At 54.0% G+C, this 23,940-nt stretch overlaps 1 protein-coding gene across 1 annotated transcript; it reads left to right on the top strand.

Moving 5' to 3' along the window:
- Positions 1-5,499: 5,499 nt before the first annotated feature.
- Positions 5,500-23,265, top strand: BCL6 (BCL6 transcription repressor). The gene is made up of 10 exons (XM_082767401.1): positions 5,500-5,747; positions 14,384-14,422; positions 15,422-15,589; positions 16,548-16,769; positions 16,906-17,889; positions 18,442-18,623; positions 19,700-19,867; positions 20,843-20,973; positions 21,288-21,425; positions 22,275-23,265. The coding sequence occupies exons 3-10, from the start codon at positions 15,429-15,431 to the stop codon at positions 22,416-22,418; spliced, it is 2,130 nt and encodes a 709-aa protein (XP_082623527.1). The 5' UTR covers positions 5,500-5,747; positions 14,384-14,422; positions 15,422-15,428; the 3' UTR covers positions 22,419-23,265.
- Positions 23,266-23,940: the final 675 nt, after the last annotated feature.

Here is a 23,940-nt window from a genome sequence, read left to right on the forward strand (position 1 = left end):
GGTGCAGCGTCTGGCAAAGCTGGGGCTGCTTAAATCAAATCCCATCTAAATCAGAGCTGGGGCACGGACAGCGAGGGCCGTCGGCGCTCTGTTGCACGGTGCCGGCACGACGGCAGGCTTTGCACCCTCTCCGCGGGTAAATAATGTTTACTCGCCCTCGTCCTGAGTGCTTGTGAGATTAGGCAGGCAGGCAGGCAGGCAGGCAGACAGCTATCTCGCTCCTTCGGCTACACGGGAGGAAAGTCATTTTTGACAGGCAAGTTTGCACTCTCTCCTGGCAGTGGGAGCTGAGGAGATTCGCCAGTTATTCGGGCAATTTCACGGGAATACGTGCTGGGATTTTATCTGAGTGCAGCGGGACCACCTTTATCATAATGCTCTTTTTGCAGGATATTGATCCGAGCGGTGTTTATTGCCCCAAAGGGGGCATCTGCATGCTGTGGCACTTGGCACGTAAGAGGCAACACTCTCAGACAGAGCCATGCCATCGCACAGAGGCTGGGGGCACCCGGAGGCACCCCTCCCTGCTGTCCCTCCCTCTGTCTGTCCGTCCATCCCTCCGCTCATCCCGTCCTCTGTCTGTGTCCCTCTAGGAGATGCCAAGCTGTCACCCAACACCTCTGCACGGGGCATGATGGGGGCAATAAAAATGGGGCTGGGGGCTTGTGGAGGGAAAGCTTGGGGTGGCAAGGAGCAGGGAGCTGGGGGGTTTGGCTCAGGTGTGCCCAGGGCATGTTGGAACAGCCGGGCCCTGCCACGACATTCAAGTTTTTCCACTTCAGTCCTTTCGCACACAGCGAGGACCAAGCCAGATCACAAACACTCCAATTAAAACAAAAAAAAAAAAAAAAAAAAAAGAGAGAGAGAGAGAGAGAAGAAAGCAAGAAAAAGTGCCCCGATGCACATCACGATACTCCACTCCCTGCCATTTACATGTTCCCTCTTCCCTCCTCACGGAGCTGATGGCTCTTCCGATACCGAGGAAAACATTTTGTTCTGCGCGAGGGCTGAAGCCTGCACATGACCAGCGAGAGGCGGCAGCTTGTTTAGCTCGTGGAGTTTATTTTAATTGCGGCCTTGTTTTGTAATGAGCGCGGCCGCGGCAGGGGGAGCCTGCTGGGAGCAGGGGGCTGTTCCGGGGGAGTTTCCCTTATCAATAAAAAGGAGTCTCAGCTATTTAAATTTACTAGCACCGGATGGGATGCGTGCTTGCTGGCTTGGTTTGCGTGGAAGTTACATCTTGTTCATTACAGGTTTCGGTGGCCAACAGGGACGGCAGGGCAGGGAGCACTGTCCCTGCTGAGCGCTGGCCTCCCTGGCCCCAGCCTCTGTCGGGGAGGAAGGAGAGGAGCTGATGCTGACAGGCAGAAAGCAGCCCGGTAAACTTGAGCAGTTTGTTATGATGATGCATGAAAAAAAAAAAAAAAAAAAAAAAAAGAGGAAAGAAAAAAAAAAAGAAAAAAAAGAAACCCCATGTGATTTTTATGCAAATCAGGTGAATGGACGGTTAAAAAAACCCTAAATGTCAGGTAGATAAGATCGCGTACACCTAGAGCAGTGTCATGATATTCTTTTGTACGTTACATTCATACTGGAAACCAAAACGTGTTACAGAAATCAGACACCCACAAAAAGCTCTGAGATTGCACTGCGAACAGGTTCCTGCAAAGCACCAACCTCTGACAAAAAAGAAATAGTAAAAAAAAAAAAAAAAAAAAAAAAGTAGGTTAGATTAGAAAACAAGATAGTTGGGCTGAACCAGGGAATACAGTGTCCCCGTGCAGCGTGTGGCCCGGCCTCGGGCACGCACCTCCATGTGCACCCAGCTCCCTTCCAGCAGCGTCGTGCAGGCTGCGGCCACCACCGTCCCCTGCTGCCTCTGGGTACTCCTCTTTAAGGCTGAACAGCCCCCTCCCGGACACAGCTTTGGGGTCTGCTTTTTGGAAGGGGGCTGGAGGAGGCTCGTGGCCTGAAGGAGTTAATTTCTGAAGGGCAAAGTGATCACGGGGCGCTGTTTATGTCCTGAGCTCAGGCGCTTCTTGACAGGGTCACCTGTGAAGAGGTGCGGGCTGCGGGGATGCCTCGAACCCACCGACGTGAGGGGAGGTCCCGCAGCCCCTCACCTCTCACCCCTGGCTCCGAAGGTCCCCATAACAGAACTGTGGCCCTGGCAGGGGATCAGAAAGCGTCCCCAGTGCCACTCAGCCCAGCAGCTCAGCCAGGGCACATCACCCTCCGTCATGCCCAGCACGGCTCCGGCCCTGCACAAACGCTCTGCCAACACCACAGGGACCATTTTGTGGCGGCGATGCCCCCGTCCTGGCATCACCGAGCAGCACCGGGGTTGCAGTCCCAGCTCCGAGGAGAGGCTGCCTAGGGCTGGCTGCGTGATGTGGGCACGGGGGGCCCTGTGCCAGAGGGGTCCCGGCAGCCCCGCTGCCCCTCCGTGTGCTGCGAGCTCGTCGTCGCCTTCCTCTTGGGCAGCTGCCACCAGCTGCAAAGTGACCACCCCGAGCCAGGGCCAGCGGGCACCCAGCTGGGCCAGGAGAGGGGCAGGAGGTGACAAGGCCTCGTCCTGCCCGGCACGGACCCCTCTGGCCTGTGGGTGACAGGCACGGCGAGGGGGATCCTGTGGAGATGTCCCCTTCCCTAGCACCCCGGAGCTGCCATCGCTGCTTGCATGGGGTGCTGAAGCTGTGGTGGGAGACAGCGTGGGAGCCCCACGGGTGATAGGATAGAGGGATGAGAAGGCATGAAGCTGCGGAAGAAATAAAAAATATAATAAAAAAATAAAGAAAAAACCACTCTATTATAGCACCCAGGCCGAACAGGCACCCGCTGAGTTCCCGGCCCAGCAGGGATGCCAGTGGGTGACCTCCGCATCCCCACTAAAGGGGGGGGGGGACACGATGCAGACCGAGGCAGAGCCAGCCCCCCTCCCAGTGCCACCAGAGCAGAAGTCACGCCTGACCCCGGGGCTCTGCAAAAACCCCCCTGCGAGCCCTCTTGCCCTGCCTAACTTTCTGCAAGCGTTGCGTCCAGCCAGGCACAGGGGCCGGCTAAACCGAAAGCGTCACGCTGCAGAAAAATGACAAACAGCAAGAAACCTTTTTTTTTTTTTTTTTTTTTTTTTTTGCTCTTCTCCTTAACCCCTCCACCCCCCCCTTAGGCTTTTTAATTTCCGTGCTGTAAGGAAGCACAAGCCCGGAGGGCAGTCGGTGCGAGTGGGTCCCACGAGCCGGCCGCTCGCAAACACCTCCCGAGCCTGCTCCCGGGGCCCGGAGCCTCGCACGGCTCCGGCCGTGCTCCCTCGCTGGGAATCCCATCTTGCTTTTTAACTACAGCTTTCGAGCATATCTGAACCATCTCAAGTGTCTCGGCAGCACCGTTCCGATCTTGCCACCGGGCTATTTTTAATGATAAGATGAGTCGGATTAGCAGAACGGCTTTCTTCTTATTCCCCCCCCAACCACCACCACCACCACCACCCTTCCACTCCCTGACTTCAGAGCAGGCACCGAGCATTTCGGCTCCCGAGCCCGGCTGCAAAACCAAAATAAAGGCAGCACCCGGCACGCAGGAACTTCCCAGCAAAGGCACCCGTTTCGTGGGGCTCGGCGGCGACTGAATCAGTAGCTCCGAGCGACTGTATTAGCGGAGGAGCGAGGGCACCGTGACCCGTGGTGGTTATTCTCATAAACAAATTTCTATTAATTGCAATGGGAAAGGCAGCCCGGCCCGGAGCGTGCCCTCCCCCTGCTCGGCCACACCGGGCAACCCGCAGCCGAAAAAGTGTCAGGGCAAACGGCACAGCGGGCTGGCGATGTGCTGATGCACCCCCCCACCCCTCGAGACAAACCCAAGCCGCAGGCCCCAGCGCCGGCACGGTCGCTCGAAATAAATACGCAAGGCTCGAGGCTGGAGAAGTATAAATCTCTACAGATTTACATACAGGGCGATACATTTACATACGGGACCAGAGCAACGCTCGGGTGGCGGCCCCCTCCCACCCCCCTCCGTCCTCGCCCTGCAGAACCCAACTGGAAGAAGGGTTTGCAGAAGTCTTCGCCTTATCCCCACCGCCTCCCCGCAAGGGCCAGCGCAGGCCTTCGCCCTCCCCACTTTACACCCGGCAATAGGAAGGGGTAAAAAGTGCCCGGAGAAAAACCCCGGGCAGCCCAAGCTCGTCAGGAGGAGCCGCCGGCGTTTTTGCACCCCAGCAGAGATTCGCGGAGCAGCGGAGGAACGCGAGGATGTGAGCACTTACAGGCTGGGCTGCAATAAGAAGCACAAGAGCTACAGAGAATTAACCCACCGCTCGGGAGTCCTGGGAAGGAAAAGAGCGAAAGCGTCTGAAAATAAAGGAAAATAATAAGGAAAAAAAAAAAAATTGACATCGTCATCCTTTCTTTTTTTTTTTTTTTTTTTTGCCTCCTCTCCTCCTCGAGAATCCCAGCGTTAAGGAGCAAAGCCGAAAAAAAAAATAAAAATGCAAAAAGTAAAAATGAAATAAAATAAAAAAGAGGAAAAAAAAGCGCGTGGGGGTGGGGGGGGGGCTTTCAGGAAAAAGCTTCTGGCCCCAAGAGTAAATCCCATCTGAGGCTGTGAGCCGAGCGTGGATGTGTTTGTAAAAAATTAGCAAAAAAAAAAAAAAAAGAGGCAACGGAAGGAAAAATAATGAAAAATGCAAAATTCCAGTGCAGTGCTGCAGGATCCAGGCTTTTTCTTTTCTTTTTTCTTTTTTTAAAAGGGGGGGGGGGGAGGGTTGATTGTTGGCATGAGAAAGTTGTCCCCCCCACACAAAAAAAAAAGGATAGAAGGGAAAAGGAGAAAAAAAGGAGGGAAAAGGGAAAAAAGGGGGGAAAGGAGGGAGAAAAGGGGGAAAAGGAGGAAAGGGGAAAAAAGGGGGGGGAAGGAAAAAAGGGAAAAAAGGGGAGAAAAGGGGAAAAAAGGAGAAAAAAATGGAGAAATAAAGGGGATAAAAGGGAAATAAGGGGAGAAAAAGGAAAAAAGGGGGGGGGTGAACAAGGAAAAAGGGGTAAAACAGGGGGAAAAAATGAAAAAAAAAAAAAAAAAACAAGAAAAAAAAAGGGAAAAATGAAAAACCAAGTTAAAAAAGAAAAAAAAAAAAGGAAAAAAATGAATTATCATTAAAAAAAAAAAAAGCATATATTTTTTCACACGCCCTCCTTCCCCCCTGCGTTATATTTTTTTTTGGGGGGTAGGCGAAGAGTTGGGGGGGGGGGGTCCACGTGCGCTCAGCCCCGTCCCCGCTCTCGCACCCGGGACCCCCCTTTAGCGTCCAGCGCGGCGCGCGCGCGCGCGCGCTCCCCCGCGCCCGCCCGCCCGAACGCGCGCGCGCGCGCTCTCGCCGCCACCCCGCCGCGCCCCCACGTCACGCCGCCGCCCGCCGCCACGTGACCCCCGCGGCCGGGCGAGACCACCGCGGGGGGGGGGCCCACCGCGGCGAACGGGGGGCTCCGGCACCCTCCCCGCCGCCGCCTCCCCACCGGGACCCCGGCGGGGGACGCGGAGAATCCATTCGGGACCACCGGAGGGGGGGCGGCTCCCCGGCGGGGCGGCGGCGGCGGCGGGGAGGCGGTAGGGGAGGTCCCCGTCCCTCCCCGCGCCGCGCGCAGTGGTAGGGCCGGCAGCTCAAATTCCGAGAATTGGGCTCTGTTGATTCTTAGAACTGGGGTTCTTAGAAGTGGTGATGCAAGGAGTTTCTAGGAAAGCCCGGAGACCAGGTGATTGCTGCTTCTATTGCCGCGGCCGATTTTACCCTTTAATTCTCTCGCTCTTTTTTTTTTTTTTTTTTTTTTTTCTCCTCTCTTCCCTCCTCTCTCTCTCTCTCTCTCTCCCTCCTCTTTCCCTCCCTGCCCCGCTCTGGCGCCCAGCCGCCCCTATATATTTCTTACCCGTTTTTTTCCCCCCCTTTTTTTTTTTTCTCTCTTTTTTTTTTTTTTTTTTTTCCCTCGGCAGGTGCCCCGACGGCACTTTTAATCCATCCAAAAAATAATAATTTTACCACCCCCTATTCCCCCTCACCCCTTATTCCCCCTCACCCCCTTCTCCTAATTTCCCCCCGTATTTTTTCATTATGATAACAATTCGCCTCCCCATCCTCAATTAACGCGCTCCTTATTAAATCAACCCGGGGACACCCCAACCCCCTCCTTACACCCTTAATAGTAAAAAAAAAAATAAAAAAAGGAGAGGGAAAAAATAATAATAATAAAAAAAAAAAAAAATCCTAGCCCCGGCTGCCCTAACGGGGCCGGTTCCTGCAGGGGGGGGTCCCCCACGGTGGTCCCCATGGAGTCGCTGGGGGGTTTTGTCCCCCCGAGCGCTGCTGTCCCCATGTCCCCATCCCCGTGTCCCCCGGGGGGGCCCGGCGCTGTCCCTGCACCTGCAGGCGGCCGCAGGACGGCGGCGAGCGCGGCCGCCGGGGAGCTCCGGGCTTTTTATTTTGTTGGTTTGTTGTTTTTCTCGGGCTCGTTTCTCGGTGGATGGAGCTCGGGCAGGGTGTTTTACGTTCAGTTTGCTTTATTATTTGGTGTTATCGTCCTTTCGCTTCTGGGGGCTGTTCCGCTCCTGCTCCCCGCGTGTGCGTCGTGGCGCGGCACCGGGCGGCTCGGCCCTCTTTCGGGGTGATTTTTTTTTCTTCTTTCCCCTTCTCGGAGGATTTTTTTACCGCAGTCCAAGCTGGGGCTTTTTTCCCCGTGTGTGTGTGTGTGTGTCCCATTTCGGCTCCTTACCGGCTTTTTGCAACCTGTGGCGGGGCCGCGCCGGGATCTGTCAAAAGCCCCCGGGGGGCGAGGAGCCGGGCGGGGATGGAGCGGACTTTGCGGCATTTTGTCGGCCCGGGGAAAAGAAGCGGCGTGGGGCTGGGGGGGGGGGGAGAGAGAGAGAAAAAGAGCCACGGCGGGGAGGCTCGGCTTCCCTGCCGGCCTCCCTCCTCCCCGGGGCTCGGTGGCAGGAGCCGCGCCGGCCCCGACGGCACGGGAGGCGCAGCGAAGGTGCGGGGAGAGGGAGAAGCGGCTCTGAAAATACCGCGCAGGGGAGGGCTCCGAGAGGTTTTATTCCTTCCCCTCCCCGTCCTTTTCCTTCCAGCGATGCCGCCGCAAACAGCGCGGTGGAGAAGGAGGAGGAGGACGGGGGGTTCCTCCGGCCGCTCGGGGATGGGGTGCGCTTTGGGGAGGGGGTCGCTTGTCGGGGTACGGGGGAGCCCGACAACCCAACCGGGTTGTGTGTCCCCCCCTTTTCGCCGTGGCAGCCCTTTGCCGTGTGTTTACTACCGCGGCGGACTTGGCGCGGCGACAGCAGCTCGTAAATCTGCCGCCGGGAGCTGCGCGCCTGGCCCCCGGCCACACGCTATTCCTGGAGCGAGCCGCGCAAATAGCGCGCAAACAGCGCGCAAACCCCGCGCCCGGCCCCCTCCGCACCCCCCACCTCCTCCCCCCTCCAAAAAAAAAAAAATAAAAAAATAAATGCGCAAAAAAAAAAAAAAGGCAGCAAACAGCATTTGGGAGAAGGGGGAAAGCTGTTTGGGTGATGCGTGTTTTATTTTTATTATTTCATTATTATTATTTTTACACCCCCCCCCTCCTTTAAAAAAAAGGGAAAACAAAACCGAAAAAGCCCAACTTTGTTGTGAAAACTTTCGTGGTCGGGCGGCAGCGACCTCTCCCGGCCGTCCCCCCCCTCCCCTTTCTCTCTCTTCCCCCCCCCCCCGGCCCCAGCTCTCCGCCTCGCCAGCCGGCCCCCCCGCCCGTAGTTTGCAAAGTCACAGTATGAAATGTTATGAAATCGCCTCTTGGGAAGGAGGGAAACAGAAAGCAGGGCGTTTGTTTAGAGAGGAAAGAAAAAAAAAAATCAGCGGCGGCCTCTCAGATGTGCCTAAAAAGCTGCCTTTGACCCCCTGTTGCATTTCCAGGGAAAGAGGCGAGTCGGGGCTTAAAATCACAGGTCAGAAACAACAAAAACAAAGCCTGCCTCGCTTAGTTTTTTCCACTGGCTTCGGCTAGGCGCAGGATCGGTGCGAGGCGAGGCTGAGCCAGCCAGCTGGGGCTCAGTCCGTCGGTCCCGCAGCTGTCCGGGGCCGAATTCTTCCCCACGCCGCTGGACGTGTCAGCAGGGTTCAAGCCCTGGTTCGATCCGGGGCTGTGTATCGATTCCTGTCCGGAGGTTTTAGATGCTTTAAAATATATATATTTGCTGTGTTGTTTTAAAGGTCGGCAGGATAAGTGCTTGAAGAACAAACGCAGGCTTCCACCTGCAGTCCCTGGTTGGGGGGGTCTGCAGTTCAGAAATCCCTTAGAAAATATTTTAGGGCAGACCTCTCTTCCTCTCCCTCCGTAGGCAGAGCTACGGAGGCAGAACCTGAGGTTCTGTTATTTTCCTGCTAGCGATGGGATTGCTGGCTTCAAAAAAAATAATTAAAAAAAAAAAAACCACCTTACGTTACAGATAGCAATTTTTGCCCCGTGAAACAAATCAGCCACCCATCTAAAATATTCAAAGGGTGTCTAGCAATTTTCCAGAGGAATGGATTATTACATTGTTCCAGTAAGAAAAGACTTCATCTCCGAGCATTCAATTTTGACTGGCAAAACAGATCAAAGATCTCTTGGGATGCATTTCAATTCCAATTTCCAATCCCCCTCAGTTCTGCCTGTCTGAGTCAATATTCAGAGAGGAAGTGGAGGTTAACTAGTTAGTTATTATTGTGAAGGAAGAAGTTGGAATGAGAAGTGATTCTTACAAATCTCGCTTTAAAGAGGGGAGGGGAAAAAAAAAAATCTGTCAAAAGTCTTTATGCTACTTTTTAGACGTCCCTATTTGCAGCCCTGGGAGGACGTAAGCCTGCTGTCTGATGAGACAAAAATAACCCTAGCAGAAACATTAAGTTTTGAAAAACAAGGCTGGAAAAGCTCATAAAAATAATGTTGCTCAGACGCGTTTTAAGAGAAACAGAATTACATCGACAAAATTATATGTTTTCCAGGTTTGGTTGGGGTGTTTTATTTTCCAAGGGGAAAAATTGGTCCCGCAGCAAAGCTGACTGGTGCCATCTAGTGTCGGGTCTTCTCCTTCCTCCCCGGCCAGGGGCTGAGCCGAGAGGCTCGGGAGAGTGGGAACATGTTTATTAACGCTGCTTTTTAAAAAAAGAAAAAAATGCTTGCTAGCTCGGAGGAAGGTGGCAGAGGAAACTCCGGATGCCGCTGAACTTACTTAAGGAGCCTAATTGGAAACAACCGAGTGCTTATTAAAGTCACTGACATTTCCATATGGAGCTCTCTCTGCATCTGGTCATGAAATCACATGTGAAAATCTTTCCAAGTTGTGGTGCTAATCTGCCCTTGAATTTCTGCCTAATTTAGGTTGTATTGTAAAGCTATGCTTCTTTTTTTTTTTTTGCTTTTTTTTTTTTTTCTCTTCCACATCATGCCCCCCGGAGGGGCTGAAGCGTTCAGCCACCAATGGCAGCAGCCTCAGGTTAATTTGCAGGCATGTTTTTTAGTAATAACACCGACGCTGTCCTCCAAAACCCATTACAAAGACAGGTGGTAAAACTTACTGAGGCGGTCCCGTGTTTTTTAGCAGCAGGGGTGGATGTCGTCTTAATTTGCTGGAATACCCCATTAAAAATAAACTCGTGTTACAGAGTCTGTAGGTGAGTGAAATGAAGCTCTGACCTGTAGACAGACTATACGGTGTTTGTTGTGGCTGAAAAATACATTTCATGCCCGTTTTAGTCCGTGTGTGGTAGTGTTTGGGCTGCAAACTCCACGAGAAGGGCTTTTACGGGTTCAGTTGGATCCCAAAATGTTGTTTTCAGGTTTCTGAGAAGTTTGTAAAATCTAAATTTGGTGAAAAGTTGCCTGCATGCTCGTAACCTCTCGTTCCGTTTTTATAGCGGCATGGGAGTCTATAAACAGGAGCCCTGTATGCTGAGTGCCTGTATTCTTTTCTAATCTATTTTTAAACCATTCTTCTGTTTGGCAAAAAGTGACACTTGGTTTCCATGTTTACAGCAGGCATTGGCAAACCTCAGGAGTTCACAGTTTGCAGTTTGGTTAGATGAATATCCAAAAGTTAGCATCTGACCACTCAGCTTCTTCAGACTGCAAATTTAGACTGCAGATGTAGTCCTGCCTGCTTTTTTTTTTTTTTTTTAATCCGTGCTAGGTCTTGGGTTCCCATTACAGCAGGGCACCGGCAGCCAAAAGACACACACACACCCCTGGCCCTTCAATCAGAGCAATTCAGGGCTGCTTTCAAAGCCCAGCAATCTCAGTGGAGCTTCGCACCTAGAGCAGGGAGAGCTGTGGGAGTTGAGAGGGGGGCAAATTTGGGGCTGTTTTTTGGTTTTGTTCCTCCCTATTAATTTCTCCTGGCTGGTGTGCCCCCTTTGGCTTGCACACCAGGAACCCATGAGGACAGTGGGCTAAATAAACACGGAGGTGTCTCTCCCCAGCCTGGGGACCCCCAACATGTATTCATGTCTCACCCCAACTAGGGGGGATGCTGAAGCTGGTCCTCGATGCCACAACGAGCTGTGTCTCCCTATCAGCCCCAGGCAGACAGAGACAGGGGGGTCAGTACAGGGTGGGGACAGCGGGACCCCTCCTCTGAGCCCAGCTGGGACAGGGATGCCCGGCCCCAGCTGCACCCTGCCGTCGGCTCGGCGCGGGGCTTGGCAGCGCATGGCGTCAGTCCCTTGCTCCTTTGGCTTCAGCCGGGACGAGTCCCTGCCTTCCCTTGAAAAATTAATGTGCCAAATTGCTTGGGGTCATTGGAAATGCTGAAGGAGGCTCGGCTCCTCGCTTCCCAAGGGCACTCGCTGGCTCTGCCTCCTTGTTCAGCTACGTGAAGGGCAGGGGGAGTCTTCCTTAGTGGAAAATGTTGGAGGCAGCTCTGATGTCCCCCCCCCTCCTGCTCTGTTTTTTCTTCTGCAAAGACCAAAACAATGCGGAGACTTGAGCTGGGCCAGCTTTCAAGGGCAATCCTTTTAAACCCTCTTTTGAAGTACAAACTATAAAGTTCCCTGCAGCGCTCAAGAAAATATGCAGTTTTCCTGGTTCCAAATGCTGATAATAAACCCGTCCGGATAATGTATTGCATTTCCTAGAAACATTTGTTTGCTGGCAGGAAATTGGATCAGATTGAAAGTTAGCAGAGACCGCTCGATATAGCGAGTGCAATCTGCTCACGGAAGGGTACGATGGAAAAAACTACAGGGCTCGCACTGGCGATGCTGCTTTTGATCTGTGCTGACACAGTGCGCTAGGACTCCTCTCCGTCTCTTCTTCGGTTATTATTAACCAAGCCACGTTTTGGCCTAGACGCCAACCAGAAGCTGCTAAATTAATAAAAACCGTGCTGTGACAGCTAAAGGACGCTTGGTGCCCCCTGATTGTGTGATGTGGGGAAAGCCGAGCTGGGAACTTGCGTACCCCCAGCCCACAGCATCCTCTTTATGGTGGCTCACGGCACCCCTGACTGTGTCCTGGGTCCCCCCCTGCACCCCATTTCTCTTTCTGTGCCTCTGCTCCCTGCGCTGGACAAAGCGAGCATCCCCTCTTGGTTTTGGGGGGAAGCTGGCAGCCTGCTGGGTAGGCAGGGGGGTGCTTCCCTCTGGGGCTGGGCTGGGGGGGGGGGGGTGGCAGGATGGAGCTTCCCCTGGGCGGGCAGTTTCGGAGCTGTGTGTGGGATGAGGCTGTGGGGAAGAGAGACTTCACCCAGCCGCCCCTCCAGGGTGAGGTGAGGGAGTCAGCGCTGCGGGCTCTGGAGCAGCACAGGGTGGAGGGGTAGGAGAGCTGAGCTCGGGGGGGTGGTCGGTGCCCCCACCCAGATTGTGATTGTGCGTGGTGGGGGGAGAGGGGCAGGATGCGGGGTATCCCCCAGTGCGAAGAGGATGGGGAGGAAGGCGTCTGCGCTCTGCACAGGGCTGTGGGAGGATGGATGGAAAGGGATTCCCTATAAATAGGGGAGTGGATGGCTGGAGGGATTTCCCTGTGAATGGCAGGAAGGCAGGATGGGGGGTGGGTCCCAGCTTCTCCCCCCACCCCCCCCTTCCCGTGCCTGTGGCCGGGAACAGCTGCAGGGGTCTCCCCTTTGCATGGGGTGGAGCTGGGGGGGTTCCCCCAGCCGTGGGCACTCCCTCCCTGTGCCCACTGTACTGGCCCCGGGGAGGACAGTGCTGGCCCTGGGCTCCCTTCCAGGAATGGTTTTTCTCGGGGAGGTGCCGGCAGGGAAGGGCCGTTCCCTGAACCGCTGGGGCAGACCCACTGCCTTCCTGGAAGGCAGCAGCGGTGACGGTCCCATGTGGCCACCCCCGAAATGGGCCCCGACCTTCCTCTCCGGGCACAGCAAGCCCCGGCGTGCAGCCCCGAGCACTGCCACTGGCCCCCACCTGCGAGGTACCGGGCAGGAAAACTTGGTGAGGGGGGACACTGGGGTGATGCTCTGAGCCCAACTAAACCTTGGGGGCACATCCTGGGCTGGAGAGGGGTGTGGGTGGAGAGGGTCATGCTTGGTGGTTCCCTAGTTCCCCACCGCTGTCCTTTTTTCCTGCTGTCCTCCTCCCCAAGCATCCTCCCTGGGGTGCGGAGCTGGTGCTGTGCAGCGGCCGGGAGGGGCAGGGTTAACGCAGCTGGGCTCGGAGGGGAAGGAAGGTCCCTCTCCCTTGTGCTGCACACATCCTGCAAGCCGGAGGGCTTGGGATGCACCTGCCCGGCTCCCATACCCCACAGCACTGCGCTGGGGAGAGGCGATTTGGGGAAGGGGCTGAGCGGGGTCCGGCGGTGGGAGAGGAGCGGGGTGTCCCCGCAGCCGGCAGCGCTGTGGGTGAGGGAATTTGGTGACAGCAGCAGCGTCTCACGTGATGCTCACGGGCACAGAGTTCATCTTGCAGTTTGTTGGTTTATAGACGGGTCAGTCCTGGCGGCTGTGACACCGAGGTGAGCCACCGGGAGCCCGTCCGAGGTCGGGATGCGCCCCGGCCGCCCTAAATACGGCCGTCTGCTGGTATAGGAAGCATGGATGCGTGCTGGGCTGCTTGCAGGGTGCTGTGAGTCCCTGGGCTTTCGCTTGCTGGCAGTGAGCAAGTACAGAAAGGTCAGAGTCTGCAGTATTTGGGAAATGAGTCACTTTGTGTGTGTGGTGGAGTTTGAAGATAGCCAGGCTCGGAGTAGGTCTAGAAGATTTGCATTTTATGGCCGGGATAGGGCTGTAAGACACCCTTCTGGGCTTTGCCTGCGACACCATGCCTTAAATCACTCCTCTTCTTCCCACCTCAAGGTTTCTGGGGTTTGGGGTGCAGACCCACATATCAGCTGTGAGGGAGAGGGCAGGGGACACCCATCCTCGCAGGGCTGGATGCGCTCCCCGCAGGTGCTGGCAGTCCTGCCGGATCCCTCTGCATTTTGGGGTCAGCCCTAAAAATAGCATGGTAAGGTTTTGGGGTTTGTTGGTTCACTTGCTCATTGCACTTCCTGTTCCTGCTGGGGCGGCTGCTGGGGACCTTCCTCCTGGTCGGTGCCAGGTTGGTTGTGTTTGTTGGTTTTTAGTCAATTCGGAGGTAGCAGCACGAGTTCTGGCAGCGAGCTCCTGGGTTTCCTTGCCCTGCTGCCCCAGCTGCGTTACCCACGAAGCCAGCTGCTGGAGACAAAGCCTGCGGTTTGGGGGAAGGCTTTTCCAGCAGCCAGAGGAAGGCATTTGTTTTGGGTCCCCTTCCGTCTCCGCCACCAACTTCCTACGTGATCCCGGCCAAGTCGCTTTGTTTGGTTCTTGACGTCCGCATCCTCCCAGGTCCGCTTGGCAGCGCCATCCAGCGCGCTTGTGCTGGTGTCTGGGGCATGTTGGTGTCCCGAGAAGGTTTATCACTGCTTGGAGGGCCACATTCAGGCTCTTTCCAGGTTTCCGAGCGGAGTGGCAGCAGGTGTTTGTAAGTCATACCTGATAACGAGGTGCTGGGAATATGACATTGGTCTTGGATGTGGCGCTGCCCGGGAATTCGGTCTTGGCAGGGGAGAGCTGTCCCCGAAAGAAGTGGTGAGAAAATTCTCACTCGACTTCCCTTCCCCACCTGCCTTCAAGTTCCTGAGTCATGGAAATGAAAATCTCCTTGGCATACGCCCATGGTTTGGGCTAGAGGGTGTGGAAGAAGCTATGACGGGATTCTCAAAGCCTGTGGTTGTGATAAGAACGTACTGTACCGGAAGAAACAAATGTTAACCTTACTGGAGAGTGGAAGGTTTGTTATCTCTAGCTTTTATCCCACTGATACTCGAGGGAAACAGCAAGCTTGTGCGCTGCCCCGGCCAATTCATAATTATCGGCTAACGTGGTGTTTGTTTTCTTCTGCTTTTATTTATAGGTTTGAAAGAAACTTTTGGACTGTGAATTGAGGCATTGGGTATGTAAATTTAAATTTTGTGCTTCCCTCCCCCCCCCCCCGCTTCCCTTTAAAGTGTTGAATGAAATGTTTCATTAGCCCCAGCTGGGATTTGTTTTCGGGAGAGCAGCTGCTCTGTGGAAAATGCTGTACGTTCGCATGCCACTGGGGAAAGAGGAGGAGACGGGGCTGCGGGAAGGGGCTGGTCGCTGGGGAACGTGGTGCTGGAAATGCACGATCCAGCCCAAACCCGGGGCAGGGGGAGGTGCAGGCTGCCCCGAGAGGCTGGTGGCAGGGACATCTCTGAGACGGGTCGGTGTGTGTTGTGCTAGGAGAAGGCTTTGTGTGCCTTGACTAACCCAAGCCTTCCTCACTGGGATGGACTGGGCCGCGGTGTGGGTAGCAGCCCGGCAGGTTGGATGGGTTCTGCTCCTCGCTGCCACCATCCATCCGTTGGGAAACCATGGACAGGTCTTCTCCAGGGTGGCCACCTGATAGCAAGGAAGTAGTTGGGCGGTGGGTGAGGGTTGGGTTGAAATCAGACAGCTCCAGCTGGGACCTCTGAGGCCTGTTTGGCTTCCCGTGGCTGGGTTCGCAGCCAGCAGGCTGGGGGCTGAGGTGGGTGGCAGCCCAGGAGGGATCTGAAGGCTGCCAAGCTGTGCTGGGAGCTCCTTGGGGATGAACCTGAGGAGCAGTGGTGGTGGTGGGAGGAGTGGGCTGGGGTGGAGCCGCCATGGGCGAGGCGAGGAGAAAAAAAAGCTGGTTAGCTAATCCTCAGGAGGGTCTGGGCTGGGTGGGACTGAGGCACGCCAGGTCTTGCTGTTGGCCTACAGACCTCACCAGGAGACCTGGCAGGCGCTTGGCACGATGCGGGGCTGTTTGTCCCAGCACCGAGGAGCTGGGACACCCATCCTGGCCACCCGAAGGCATCCCAGAGCAGCAGCTGCCTCCCCGCTGGGGTTAGGTGCTGTCCCGGCTGCGTCTCCATTCGCGTCCTTCTCCCGCTTGTGTTTCGGGCAGACCCAAGATGGCCTCGCCGGCAGACAGCTGCATCCAGTTCACCCGCCACGCGAGCGATGTCCTCCTCAATCTCAACCGCCTTAGAAGCCGGGATATCCTGACGGACGTCGTCATCATCGTGAACCGGGAGCAGTTCAGAGCCCACAAAACAGTCCTGATGGCCTGCAGGTGAGAGCGCCTGCCGCTTCTGGCCACCAGCACCGCTGCTGCGTCCCCAGGGAGGCTTGTGGGTTTTACGGGCAGGGAAACTGAGGCAGAGAAGCAGAATAGAAACAGGCTGCCACGCAATTAGCACCAGTAAAACGGGATTACTGAGACCTTACATCTCCAGCACGGTGCCCACGTGCAGCCCATGGGGACAAGCAGGAGCACAGCGGACACGGGGCATCTCTGAAGGCAGGGCACAAACGCTGTGTGGGATGGGACAGGACGGGAGGGCTGGATGCTGCTGAGGTGAGCGAGTCCTCTGTGACCGCGGTGTCCCCTGCCACTGCTATTTTTAGAGCTATTCCTCCCAGGCTGCTGGCTGCACCCACCTCTGTGGATTTTCAAGCCTGGTTGGGTCTGAAATCCCTTCCCAGGTCCAGGATTGCTTCCTAGTGACCTCTAATTAACATCCCTCCACCGCCTAGCTGCATTAACTGCGGATGCCTTTCAGGGTTTCGTGCTGACAAGATGAAAAGATACGGAAAAACAAGGATTTGACTGCTAAGACATCTGAAAAATATTTTATCAACATTTCCTTTTTTTTTTTTCCTCCTTGTTAAAGAGGAGCATGGATGCCCCAAGAGGCTTCTGAAAGAAATGAATCACAGTGGGAAGGGGGTGGTGGTAAGAACAACAGAAAAAGGTGAATTTCTAAACTGAGGCAGTGGGGAGTTGTTGAGCAGGTGAGATCTAAAAGCAGGCTGTGCAGGTTGGTAAAAGTGCAGCGCAGAAGACGCTTACTAAGCTAGGAAACCAAGCTTGATAATAAGGGGGAAGCTCAGGGAATACTGTAATTGCCTCCTTCTCCTCCTTCCTTATCACGCACAAAACTCTGTGAGCTAAGGGATTTCAGGTAAATTCTCCTTTCTTCCTCTGAATCGTCGTTAACACTCATCTTCCCTCTGCCTCCTCTCTGCAGTGGCCTCTTCTACAGCATCTTCACTGACCAGCTCAAGTGCAACTTGAATGTCATCAACCTAGACCCTGAAATTAACCCCGAGGGGTTTTGCATCCTCTTAGACTTCATGTACACATCCCGCCTGAACCTGCGGGAGAACAATATCATGGCTGTGATGGCCACAGCGCTGTACCTGCAGATGGAGCACGTGGTTGATACTTGCCGAAGATTTGTCAAATCTAGGTGAGCACCTTAGGTGAACTTTGGAGTTCCTGGCATGGTGTGTTTGGGTGGGAGGGGGGGGGACTGTCTAAATATCTGCGAGCTTATCCTTATGTGCTGAAAATGACTGCATCTCTTCCTTTCTGCCTGGTTCCAGTGAAGCTGAGATGGTGTCTGCTGTGAAGACCCCGAGGGAAGAGTTTTTGGCTGGCCGGATGCTGAGCCACCCAGAGGTGATGGCTTATCGGAGCAGAGACGTCTCGGAGAACAGCATGCCTCTCCAGAACGGGTCCCTCTGCAACGGGAGGGCTTTTGCGCCTGGCTTGTTCAACAGTTTGTCTGGATCCTCCATTCCCTACCCCGGGTACAGCCCCCTCCCTCTGAATGGCTTCCTTGTGGATGACGAGTTGCGGGAGATGAGGATGCCTCTCTCCGAAGTCTCAAGGGCAGGCGCCTTCCCCAAGGAGAGGATCCTGCCGTGCGACAGCTCCAGGACGATCCCCACCGAGTACATGAGAACCATCACCGACATCTCGGCCAACATGTGCCACGCCACCATCTACGCTCCGAAAGAAGGCGCTGCTGAAGAAGCCAGGAGCGACATGCACTACGGCGTAGCCTCTGGCCCCAAACCTGTCGTCCCCTCGATCCGGAACAATCCCTACTTCTCTTGCGACAAAGTGGCCAAAGAGGAGGAGAGGACCTCTTCAGAGGATGAGATCAGCCAGCACTTTGAGCCCACCAACACCCCCCTGGACCGCAAGGGACTTATCAGCCCCCAGAGCCCCCAGAAGTCAGACTGTCAGCCCAACTCGCCGACCGAGTCCAGCAGCAGCAAGAACGCCCGCATCAGTCAGAACTCCAACTCCCTCTTCACCAAGAGCCCCACAGACCCCAAAGCCTGCAACTGGAAGAAGTACAAGTTCATCGTCCTCAACTCTCTGAATCAGAACACCAAGCAAGACAGCGCTGACCAGAATGAGATGGGAACCCTCTCTCCTCGCACCTACATGCCCATGTCCACCTGCCAGCAGTCCATGGAACCGGAGCATCTCAACGTGCAATCCCCCACCAAGATGAGCGTGAACGGAGAAGACTCCAATATCCCCCAAGCGAGCAGACTCAACAACATCGTTAACAGGTGAGAAGATGTCCCTGGGGAGACAAGGACTCCCTGTGTTGTTGGTGAGGGTTTGGAAGTGTGTGAAATAGATGTAGCGTTGCAGTGGGGTGTCCGGCCGCGGGCAGGTGGAAACCTCTGCACGTGGTGAAGCGCTGCCAGCGATGTCGGCTGGTGGTGGAACTGGGAACACTGGGTCAGGAATTCCTGGCTCGCTTCAGCAGCTCTGGATGGTTTCTGGAGCCTGGATTCGTCGAGCCTGGTTTTCACCCTGTGCCTAGAGCTTTTGGTTGGCTTTAGGTGCTGGAAGGGCCAAACTAGCGTGGAACAGTGTGCTATCCCCTGGACCTGGATGTTCCTAGAGAACTTTGAGGTCATTTTGTGATGGGCATCTGAAGGATGTGGCTCAGGGACCTGTTGTTGATCAGGGCTATGCTGTGCATCTCACCGCAAAGGTCTCCCCATAAAACGTGGATGTTCCTCGTGTCTGGAAGGGTGCAAACATCAAGGGCCCAGTAGCTCAAGCACAGCAAGAGCCTTCTCACGGCTGTGTGCGTTGCTGTCCTTCCACAGGTCCCGGGATGGGTCCCCTCGGAGCAGCGAAGGACAGTCCCCGCTGTACATGCATTCGTCCAAGTGCAGCTCCTGCGGCTGCCAGTCCCCACAACATGCTGAGATGTGCCTTCATACCCCTGGCTCAGCCTTTGGAGAGGAGATGGGGGAAACCCAGTCTGAATACTCTGACTCCAGCTGCGGTGAGTCTTGCATCCCTGCTCGCCTTTTTTTTCAACGGGCATGCGAGGGGGCTGTGCGCTCTGGGGACCCGTCTCCCTGGTGCCCTTCACCCAAAGGGCATCAGACCCATCTCAGAGGCTGGTAGATCCCAAGGTGCTTTACCCTTTCAGCTGGCTGAGCAGCATGTGAGATGCTCACACGTGGGAATTGCTTCCGTCCTCCCCTTCCCCAGACACCTTGTGCGGGGAGTTAGTCACCTGCTGCCAGCTTGGCAGCTCAGGACAGGAAACAAAGCGCACCCCACCCCGCCAGAACCACACGAGAACAAGCTTGGCAGATGTAATGACCCTAATGGGGATTGGGCAAGCTGGTGTGTCTCATGCATCCGTCACGGTGTCTTCATTATCAGGGAGCCCGATGTGCACATCTGGAGAAACGCAGATAATGAGGCTTGCAATCTCGTTGCAAAACTCCCCAAGCCCAGAGAGGAGTATCTGTGCGCTGATCTGCCTGCAGCTCAGGGAGGGGGAACGCAGGATTGGCACTGTGGTGTGCTCAGACGTCCATAAGGGAGCCAGGTGTAATGCTCACAGCTCTGCAGAGCATTTAAGAGTTAAGCTAGAGGGGCCTGCCTGCCTCTTCAGATCATGGCAGTCTTCCCATTCTCAGTGTAGACATCTGTACCCATAAAGGTTTGCACCTCTAAAGGTGCTGGAGGTCCAGAACTGAGCACCCCTCCTTCAGAGGATGCCTGGTAACTTGGGTGCCGTTGTGGGCCTCTCTGAAAAATGCCCAGGTGACCTCCCTGGCTTCTTAGAAGCAGCTTTATAGAAGCAGTAGCTGGTGTCACACTGAAGGAGAGGTGGCTCATGTTGCCTCTTCTCTCTCAAGCCATGCACGTTGATCCTGTGTGCATGAGAAGGCTGTGGAGGTCATGGCATGGCTGACCACAAACACATCTGGGCCTCCGTCCTTATTCCAACACTCGCTCTGCCTTCCCCTCCCCACCTCCCCAAGCCATACGCGGGCCCATTTTGGTGCTGGCCGCTCAGTGCCCATCTCATCTATCTCATCGCTCCCCTCTCTGCCCTCCCAGAGAACGGAGCCTTCTTCTGCAACGAGTGCGACTGCCGGTTCTCCGAGGAGGCCTCCCTCAAGAGGCACTCCCTGCAAGTGCACAGCGACAAGCCCTACAAGTGTGACCGCTGCCAGGCCTCCTTCCGCTACAAGGGGAACCTCGCCAGCCACAAAACCGTCCACACAGGTACGGCGACGTCCTGGGGGGCTGCCAGGGGCTGGGCTGCGTCTCCACGAGGGCTGAGCTCATTTACTGTAAAGCCCTGGGCTTTTCTAAAGGCCGCTTGCACAACGCGTGGCTGGGAGCAGATGTGTGGCCACCAGGTCACTTTGTGGTAGATTTAAAAGAAAATAAAGAAATCATTTAGGGGAAAAAAAATCTGTTTTGTTTTGTTAGTTGTTTTTTTTTTTTTTTCCTACATCCTAGAAATCCAGATCCTATCTAGCCTGGCAGAAAGTCTGCTGATGGGAAAATCTGTGAGCGGATGGACTGTGTGAATCAGCACAATGAAAGCTGAGAAAGGAAAGGGATATTAAGGGTTTAGTCATTTGCTGACAAACCTGGGGATTTTTTTTTTGTGTGTGTGCTTTTATTAATGCCTAGCATGTCAACAGCCAGCTCCCCGGCTGGGGAAGGGAAGTGCGTGCTGCTGGGCTGTAAAGACACCATCCCACAGCCCCAGCTGAGCTCCACGTGGCCACGGGGGTAACCAGGGTGACACAAGCACCAGGGCAGGGTTTGAGGGTGTGGGGGTCAAAGTCCTCTGTCCCCCCAGGTCCTCTGCATACCCCAGGCCGGAACATATTTGCTCTTGAATCAAAAACAAAAGAAAAAGGCAGGAAGGGTTAGGCGATGACTGTATCCCAGTCCCCACTGAGCTCATCTTAAAGCATCCTGAAGAAACTGGTTAAAACTTTTTTGCAGCTCCCCTCTAGCCATGTGAAAGCCAGCCAGGGCTGACAGCATTAATTGTAACCAAATAACGAATGGGAGCTGGGCTTGATCATCCAAAGTTCTTCTTGATCATCCAAAGAAGAACCAAATGGCCAGGACAGGATGTGCTGGGAGCGCAGAGGGAGCCAGGTGGCTCTAGGTGGCTGACTCAGGGCCAAGGGGACATCTAAGGTATTTATGCCTTGCCCTTTTTGTTGGTCTCTGCAGGAGAAAAGCCGTACCGCTGCAACATCTGCGGGGCACAGTTCAACCGGCCGGCCAACCTGAAAACCCACACACGCATCCACTCCGGAGAGAAACCCTACAAGTGTGAGACCTGCGGGGCCAGATTCGTCCAGGTGTGTGTGACCGCCGGGGCAGGGGACACGGCCGGGGTCCTGCCCAAGACCTGGGGTGCTGTGAGGGGGCTGAGGGACCACACTCGCTGCCTGGGGCAGTTTTTCCTATGTGATTAGGGGATAAATAGGGACTTTGAGGTCTGCAGGGACAAGTTTCATGGCTTAGTAGGAAACTTGATTTCTGACGGTTGCTGTTAAGGATTGGAGAAATCAAACCTCAGACATGTGGTCCTGTCTCTCTGCTAGAACCCATATACAAATAAATACATAAAATAAGCTGCTGGGAGCTCTGACCCGGGACTTACTCCCCGCAGGTGGCCCACCTCCGCGCTCACGTGCTCATCCACACCGGGGAGAAGCCCTACCCCTGCGAGATCTGCGGCACGCGCTTCCGGCACCTGCAGACCCTCAAAAGCCACCTTCGAATCCACACAGGAGAGAAACCGTACCATGTGAGTGACCCTGCTGCTTTCTTGAGGGGCTCTCAGATTGGGGGGGATGCTGCCAAACCCAGGGACAGGGTGGGAAGACACCCCCATGCCCTTCACCAGCCTCTGCTCCATGTGTCCCATCCCTGTGTTGTGCACCAGCCACATGCAGCCTGGGCTGGGCACATCTGAGCTGCTCTCCTTTTTTTCCCCCTTCTCTGGAAGAAGGTCATGCTTCTTCAAATAGCTGCAGCTTAAATTACAGCCTCCTGTAGTGCGCCGGGATGGGGCAGAGGAGCAGGCAGCCTCACCGGTGCTGGTGGTACCCCACCCTGCCTTGCTGCAGCCCTGGAGGCTCTCGGCTCTTTGCTGAGGCTTTTTTATCTGCTAAGGAGGGAACCAGAGCAGGGACTGTCATCCAAACATCCCTCTGGAGCCACCCTCTTGGCAGGGGTCAAAAGCAGCTCCCAAAATAGCCCTGTAGCTACTTTGAGTGTCTGGATTAGCAGCTTGTTGGTGCATCCATCAACAGCCAGGGTCACATCCTGAGGGACCTTTGCACGTCCCATAAATTTAGGTGTGCTGTGGAGAGCCTGGCATGTGGTGTGTGACCCCAGTAGAGGTTCCTGAGCTGTGGGGATGGAGCGACAGGGCAGAGGGACAAGGTCTAGGGACTCAGCAGCCTCCCTGCTGCTTCTCCCCCCGTGCCTCCACTTCCCCAGTGCCATCTGTGCAATGGGCACAGCGTGCCCAGGTAGCTGGGGGAGGACGGGATTTTGCTGCGGTCACACTGCTTGGCCACCACCTCCAAGGGAAGGACATGTCCCCTGATGTGATTTTTGATGCCCTGCACCTTTGCCTCTCGCCCCACAGTGTGAGAAGTGCAACCTGCACTTCCGCCACAAAAGCCAGCTGCGGCTCCACCTGCGGCAGAAGCACGGGGCCATCACCAACACCAAGGTGCAGTACCGCATCTCGGCGAGCGAGGTGCCTCCGGAGCTCCCCAAGGCTTGCTGAAGGCCGAGGATTTCCCAGGAGGAGGTCAGGGGGGAAGCTGTCCAAAGGATACTTGCAACACTTTAAAAGAGGAGAGGAATATTAAAAAAAAAAAAAAAAAAAAAAAAAAAAAAAATTCATCACATGATGGAGTGCCTCTAAACCCATAGTGCAGATAGGTGGAAAAACATTAGAAACAAAACAAAACAAACAAAAAAAAAATACACGGGTTTTATTTTTCCCAGTTATGTGAAACTAAAAGAAAGATAAAGTTATTCAGATCTTATTGTATATAAAACATAAAAATAAAAATAGTCATTTTAAATGTCTGTGCAGTGGAGTGTTAATAAACTCTGGAGTCTAACCTTCACAGCCTTTGCCGTTTGAAGATGAGGAATGTAATGTTGATTTATGGGAACAGATTTTTTCTTTTGTATGCAAAATGTGTGTTCTTTTAAAGAGAAAGTATGCTATTAAAGAGAGGGCTTTAACTTTTTTAACCAAAGGTGAAGGAATCTATGGCAGAGTTGTAAATATATATAGATATAAATATATAAATATATATATAAAATAAATATATATAGACCTTTAAAAAAGCTATATTAAAAATATATAAAATGCATTAAAGGCTCAGTTGGACTCTGCAGGCAGAAGCCATTCTGAGAATCTTTATTATGATAGAGCACTTAACGAGATATTTTAAAGTATTGCATCTGTACAAGTAAGAAAATATTTTGTCTAAATGCATCAGTGTATTTGTATTTTTTTGCAAGTGAAGGTTTACAATTTACAAAAAAAGTGTGTATTAAACCAACAAAGCTGCAGAAGGAATTTAAAATAATAATAAAGTGTAATTTTTTTTGTTCTAGTTCTCAGTCTGTATATATGTAAAATGTGGTTTCGCACGGTGCCTTTCTTTTCAATGGAAGTTTTCAATGTATGGACTATATTGAGCTCAGTTTCTTCTTCAAGGTACAGCCTGATGTTGCAAAAGGAGTTTTGGTGGAACTCTCTATCGGGGAATGTTTTTTTTTTTGTTTGTTTCGTTTGTTGTTTTTTTTTTTTTCAGTCTTATTTTACATGCTTGTGTTATAAACAATCTCGGGAGACAGGGTTTGGGCTGTGTCTAAACTGCATTAATGCGTTCTGTAAAATATAGCTGTACAAATAAAAGAATAAAATGAAGAAAAGTGAAGCACGATGCTGTCAGAGGTCTCTTCTTACCCCTCTTCCTCGTGGAGCGCCCCGAGCCCCAGATGCTGTCCCCAGAGGGGCTGAGCAGATCTCTTGGACAGGTCCCGCAGAGATGGCTTCTGGCATGGCCTTGGAGCAAGGTCCCCGGGTCCTGGTGGGCACCGTCCCCCTGTGCCACCTCCGTGGGATTTTGTGCGTTTGCAGCAAGAAGCTGGCAGAGAGAAGGCAGAGCCCGCTGCCAGGTGACGAGGCATTTGTTTGCATTTCCTGGAAACCTGTGCGATTGCCAGGGTGGCTCGGGGAAGGGGGCTGCTGGTTCAGCTCCTTGCACAACATTTCGGTGGAGCCG

Source organism: Aythya marila (assembly GCF_965140915.1).
Source record: "Aythya marila genome assembly, chromosome: 9".
Classification (NCBI taxonomy): Eukaryota; Metazoa; Chordata; class Aves; order Anseriformes; family Anatidae; genus Aythya; species Aythya marila.

Excerpts from the sequence above, each read along its gene's own strand:
- BCL6 (XM_082767401.1), top strand. The coding sequence starts at position 15,429 with ATGGCCTCGCCGGCAGACAGCTGCATCCAGTTCACCCGCCACGCGAGC. Across the intron at positions 18,624-19,699 it reads ATACTCTGACTCCAGCTGCG|AGAACGGAGCCTTCTTCTGC; the intron begins GTGAGTCTTGCA and ends CTGCCCTCCCAG. Across the intron at positions 19,868-20,842 it reads CCACAAAACCGTCCACACAG|GAGAAAAGCCGTACCGCTGC; the intron begins GTACGGCGACGT and ends TGGTCTCTGCAG.